At 32.1% G+C, this 2,320-nt stretch overlaps 1 protein-coding gene across 1 annotated transcript; it reads right to left on the bottom strand.

Moving 5' to 3' along the window:
* Nucleotides 1–277: 277 nt before the first annotated feature.
* On the bottom strand, nt 278–1,262 carry LOC131594195 (uncharacterized). The gene is made up of 4 exons (XM_058866281.1): nt 1,108–1,262; nt 864–985; nt 637–767; nt 278–568 (listed from the first exon to the last, which is right to left on the bottom strand). The coding sequence occupies exons 1-4, from the start codon at nt 1,157–1,159 to the stop codon at nt 433–435; spliced, it is 441 nt and encodes a 146-aa protein (XP_058722264.1). The 5' UTR covers nt 1,160–1,262; the 3' UTR covers nt 278–432.
* Nucleotides 1,263–2,320: the final 1,058 nt, after the last annotated feature.

The following is a 2,320-nucleotide window of genomic DNA, read 5'->3' as shown; positions in this document are numbered from 1 at the left end:
GAGTATACAGATTTGAGATCAGCATTTCAACCTTAAGCATCTAACAAACTATGCAATTCGCTAGTACATCTCGAATGAATAACTTGCAATGTAAGATTCTATTGCTTTTGTGGATATGTTCTCAGTTTCCTATAACTTATTTTTATGTTTCACTTGGCTCACATGCATTCAAATTTTGGAGTTAATTTCCTGGAATTTTAGTAGCAATGCTTCTGTAATCATATAATTTACTCTTATATAATCAAATAGCTTCATTACATTACACTCTTCAAACAAATTAACCAGAAACAAAAACATGTTTATTTGCATACAAAAACGAACTCCACAATTGTTCAACATTAGACACACTATCTTACATTAATGCAAACACAAATACTGATTAATCGATAAATATATACATAGTTTAGTGTTTAGTTAGCAAGATTTTTATAATCATGCACTTATTTCATCTTCCGGGTTCAATTTCGATGGTCCCAAATTGGCAACATGAAACTGAGCTGCATACTTGTTAGATGCAGCTTCCATCAATGGTGGCTCATTCAGAAATGCCCAACTACTCTTTGTCCACCTGAACTCAAATTTTTAGTATACTAAGTTTGATTCAATTAATGTAATGAAAAGAGTAAGTTAATTTACCAGCCATCTTTGTTGATAAGTTGCTCCAAATTTTTGTCTAGTATGGACATATTAAAGGAGTCCCTCATGTTGGTCACAGGCATAGTCATTGATTTCTGAAGCTTCTTCTCAGGATCATTGTCTCTGCTAACCTATTCAGGTTGCATCATAAACACACAAGAAAAAGAAAATGTTAAGAAAAAAGTAAAGAAAAATGGTAAGTAGAGGTTTGATTTTGAATATGAAACCTGATCAATAGTCTCAGACAGATTGGAAATGGCTCTAAAGTGTTCTTCCTCTATCTTCTTCTTTGATTTCCAATAAGCATCAATTTCAATTTTAGTAAGTGACATATTCCTTTTGAGTGTGGCTGAAACAGTGAAAAGTTTTCCCTCATAAGAAATCACTAGATTCTTAAATGGTAAATTATTCACAAAATAAAAGCTTAAGCACAAAGCATATGTGTATAATAATATTGTTACTGTATGGTACCTGATTTAGGATCAATGGAGGAAGAACCCCATCCTGCCATAAGAGAACCCATTTTCGTTGCTTCGTTATTTTTTCTGTATAAAATCACAAAGCAATTTCTATATGGATAGATCACAATCCACTCAATTTGTAATGTCCTTAGCCTTATTATTATATTTTATACTATATTGTTAGTGGGGAGTGTGCTACTATTTTCTTTAGGACTTATCTTTTCTTGATATTTAGTGCGGAATAATGAACGGTTAAAATGGGTCCCCCCGATCTCTTCCTCCCTGGATGGGTGTATGAATGAATGTATGCATGCTTTTAAGATTTGAGCATGAGAATTGATTTTGGATTTTTTTTAATATTTTTAATGCATGTATTACTAGCACACTTCGTGAAAATTCAATAATAATTTTAGATTTTAGAGATGCATTTTTTTAAAGTACCCCAAACACATTCAACTAATGCTGATTTTGAGTCAAGTTACAAGTTTGTGTCTATTTTTAATTTAGAAATACATTTTCGTAAATTTTCCGGAGTTGTATTTCTGTAGTATATTGAAGCAGAAATAGAAAATCAGATGACAATAAAATTATCATTGATAACATAAAATCAACATTACATAAGTGATGTTAGCATAAATCAAACATTACATTTCAATATTCCGGTGGACGTTGTAACATTTTCATAATATCTTTGAGCGATCTCAAAATCATCGCATCCACCTCGATCGAAACTTTTGTTACTAAATGGAAAAAATATTTCACATAGCCCTTAAATCTGCAGCCGTCTTAGTTTAAACTTGCCGAATTCTATTTCTATTCGTTGTCAATCGACGATGAATGGTATTCGATTTTCATAATTTTTTGATTGCCTGTGTAGGATTGAAATTCTTATAGTGTGTATTTTAGACTTGCAAGAGAGGTGTACTCATTGATCTTAAACTCCCTTGAGGTTTTCGCGGCGTTAAAGTAAACATTTGCGACATATTGATTGATGTTCATTTTGGTTAATGTGTTTTGGTATGAAACATGAGTCAAGTGCCCATATTTATAGTAGTTGTAGAAAAATATGGATCTCTGAAATTCTATCTTGTACCAGGGAATGTTTTGGAAATGCATCTCCGGTGCCACCCTGTTCTATTATTCCAGAGATGTATTTTCGAAACCACTTAGAACAAAATGAAAGTCTGTTTCAGATAGAAACATAACTTGTAGTAAATGTAGAT

This window comes from Vicia villosa, linkage group LG4 (assembly GCF_029867415.1).
Source record: "Vicia villosa cultivar HV-30 ecotype Madison, WI linkage group LG4, Vvil1.0, whole genome shotgun sequence".
Classification (NCBI taxonomy): domain Eukaryota; kingdom Viridiplantae; phylum Streptophyta; class Magnoliopsida; order Fabales; family Fabaceae; genus Vicia; species Vicia villosa.
This window is presented reverse-complemented; position numbering and strand designations above follow the sequence as displayed.